The sequence below is a fragment of the Hydra vulgaris genome, chromosome 15 (assembly GCF_038396675.1).
Source record: "Hydra vulgaris chromosome 15, alternate assembly HydraT2T_AEP".
Lineage (NCBI taxonomy): Eukaryota > Metazoa > Cnidaria > Hydrozoa > Anthoathecata > Hydridae > Hydra > Hydra vulgaris.
The window spans coordinates 41,580,001-41,583,108 of record NC_088934.1 but is presented as its reverse complement, the minus strand read 5'-3'; the positions used below and the strand labels follow the sequence as shown (position 1 = coordinate 41,583,108).

Genomic DNA, 3,108 nt, shown 5'->3' with positions numbered 1-3,108 from the left:
AAGAATTATTTTCGAGATCAATGTCTCCAACTTTCAAACATGATTTGCAGTTTTTGCATTTAGACTATTTTTAACAATTTTTTGCAACATAGCCTGTTATTCCCAGCCGGCACATCTAGTTTTAATCTCGGAATTAAAACCCGTTCAGACACGTGTTTGTTACGATCCAGGCGTAAACCAAAAACACGTGGATTTCACGGGTAGTTTTACTGGAGTTTGACACGTGTTTTTTGTGGTTTTAAATACGTGTTGCAAGAAGTTTTAAACACGTGTTTTATGAGGTTTTAAATACGTATCTAATTTAATTACTTTATTAGGTTATATATATCTTCAAACACGTATAAATTAAAGTTTAATATGGAAATTAATTCCTAAACTGATACAACGTAGTCCTAGCTAAAAATACGTAGATTTCTTGTAAGATTAAAGCCCGCTGCGAGTTTATACTAAGGTCATGCAAACTAGTTTTTATTAACTATTTATCAATGATTTATGATATTTTATCAATCAACTTAGATAAACTTTTTAAGCTTTGATTGACTTTGACTAAAACAAGTTCATTTCATTATATTTTACTTACTACATTATATTTATAAAGAAATACTAAATTTCATTACAATTTCTAAATTTCTTCCTTCAAATAACAAAATATATATGCCACCTAAACAACTGCAATTAAAAGACAACGTATATATTGTTCAGCCTCTTGGCAGCATGAGCTCAAAAAAATTAAAGGTACGTCTTAATGACAAATGGTCAGTATAAATCTTGTTTGGCACATGGTTACTATACGATACGTTGACTTTTGATTACTCTTCCTCCGTCATGATCGAATATAAACAGCATAGCAATGCGCTTTTGTATCCTTGCTAACAGTTCCCATTGCATCTTTAACTGCATTGTCTTCAAGTTGGATCTCAAATTTGACTAACTCGTCCATTGAGGTAACCTGTTCAAATGAAACATTGGAATCTTTATCTAGAAGCTGTTGTAATAGACTAACAGACATATCCACAGTTTTCTTAATCCTATTAACTTAATTATTTTGCGCTGTAATGTTGCATTATCCATTGGAATTGTTTCGTTTGTATGATTTTTTGGTCGACCTCCTTTATTGTTATATGATTTTGATGAATCGCCTTTATTTAGTTGAGAAAAGACAAAATTTATAATAGCAAAAATAAGAATATCATATTATATTATTTTGTATAGTACAATCTAAAAAATAAATTTGTTTAACTGTTTGAAAGTACTGGAGTAATGATTTTTAATGGTTAAATTTATTCTTTACTTCTCTATAACCTCCATTACTATCCATTCACTCCTTCTGTAAAATTGTGTTTTTTATAGTCCTCACTCTAAATTGGAGACTTTATTTTGTAAATAAACCTCACCATTAAAAAACATAAACCACTAAGTAAAATATTGAAATCAAAGATAAAAAAATGTTTTCACTTTTTACTGAATCAGAAAGTAGAGATTCATTGGATACGTTTTCATCAGCTTTTAAACCAGTGCATCTTTTCTAATTGGATATTTATTTAATGATATCTTTAATGGTTGAATTAAATCCATATCCATTGTTACTTTGCTTGTTGAATTTCATATACCCTGGTTTAAAATACATACATTTATATAATTTACATAACAAATAAATAAAAAATAAATCTTATAAAGATAGCAAAAATAAAATGTAAAAAAACAAATAAAAAAACTTGCATAAATCTAAAAAAAATTTGGGATTGTGTATATAAATCAACAATTGAAATTTTTTTGTAATCCCAGTGCACACATTTCACTCGTGCTGAAAGTACCTGAATAGATCTACTTTGTTACTATTCCCTAACATTTGTTAACAAAAACATTGTCATCATTATCGAAATTCCGAAGTTTTCTATCAAAAATTTTATTGTCAGTATCATGATTATGTGATGCAGGTTCAGCTCCTACAACATAAAATTCACAAGGGAATTTACCATAAATATCAAGGAACTATTTTTATTTTAAAACTTTTTTTATTAAAAACTAAAAAATATTACCCTTTCCCAGAAATTGCTTCTAGTCTCAACAGCAACTAAATCTTCTCTCATTGGCTTCTTTACAATTGTAGAAAAATGACTAAAATCCATTCCAATGTATTTTTACTTATTTAAAGAAACATATTCTGGTTTAAATACAATAAATAAGTATGAGTACATATATATATATATATATATATATATATATATATATATATATATATATATATATATATATATATATATATATATATATATATATATATATATATATATATATATATATATATATATATATTAGTCGAAAATCACTTAACAAAATTTTTTTCCATTTAACACTGTGTTTCATCAACAAAGATTCATCAGAAATGATTTCTGATGAATCTTTGTTGATGAAACACAGTGTTAAATGGAAAAAATTTTTGTTAACTGATTTTTATAGATATAATTGCTCTGTTCTTTTAAGAACATTGAGCACTCTATTGTATAGAATACTTTTTAAAGTTGTTTATATATATATATATATATATATATATATATATATATATATATATATATATATATATATATATATATTTATATATATATATTTATATATATAAAATTTACAAAAATATATATAATTATATAATTTTTAAAAACAATATAAATAATCGAAAAAATAACGTGTATATATCTGAAAAAGTTGGGATTTAAAACAATTTGAAATCACACATCTCACCCACGCTGATACTCACCTGAATATGTTTTAACTACTTTGTTACTATACCCTTACCTTTATTAAAGATAATATTATCTTCTTCATCCAGTTTCTGAATTTTTCTTTTGGATATTGTATTGTCAGGATCATGATTATAAAATGCAGGTTCAACTCATTCAAGATAAAATTCACAAGAACAAAATTCAACGTAAATAATAATGTATTATTTTTTAACTCTTTAAAATAAAAAATATAAAATACTAACTTTTTCCTGAAAAGGCTACTAGAGCCTCAAGACAACTATTTTCATCAGCAGTCCCAGCTGCAATCAAATCTTCACTCATTGGCTTTTTTAAAATTGTAAAACAATTTACAAGTTGTTTAGAATTT

The 3,108-nt window shown here is 25.5% G+C and overlaps 1 protein-coding gene across 1 annotated transcript in view; it reads right to left on the bottom strand.

Moving 5' to 3' along the window:
* Positions 1-560: 560 nt before the first annotated feature.
* Positions 561-3,108, bottom strand: part of LOC136091962 (uncharacterized) — a 19,314-nt gene continuing 16,766 nt past the window's right edge. The window contains exons 5-9 of the mRNA XM_065819682.1: positions 2,794-3,108; positions 2,040-2,118; positions 1,815-1,946; positions 1,456-1,611; positions 561-1,139 (exon numbers count right to left, since the gene is read on the bottom strand). The exon at positions 2,794-3,108 is cut by the window's right edge and continues 37 nt beyond it. Coding sequence (XP_065675754.1) covers positions 2,979-3,108 — 130 coding nt within the window. The 3' untranslated portion in view covers positions 561-1,139; positions 1,456-1,611; positions 1,815-1,946; positions 2,040-2,118; positions 2,794-2,978. The remainder of the gene's footprint in view (positions 1,140-1,455; positions 1,612-1,814; positions 1,947-2,039; positions 2,119-2,793) is intronic.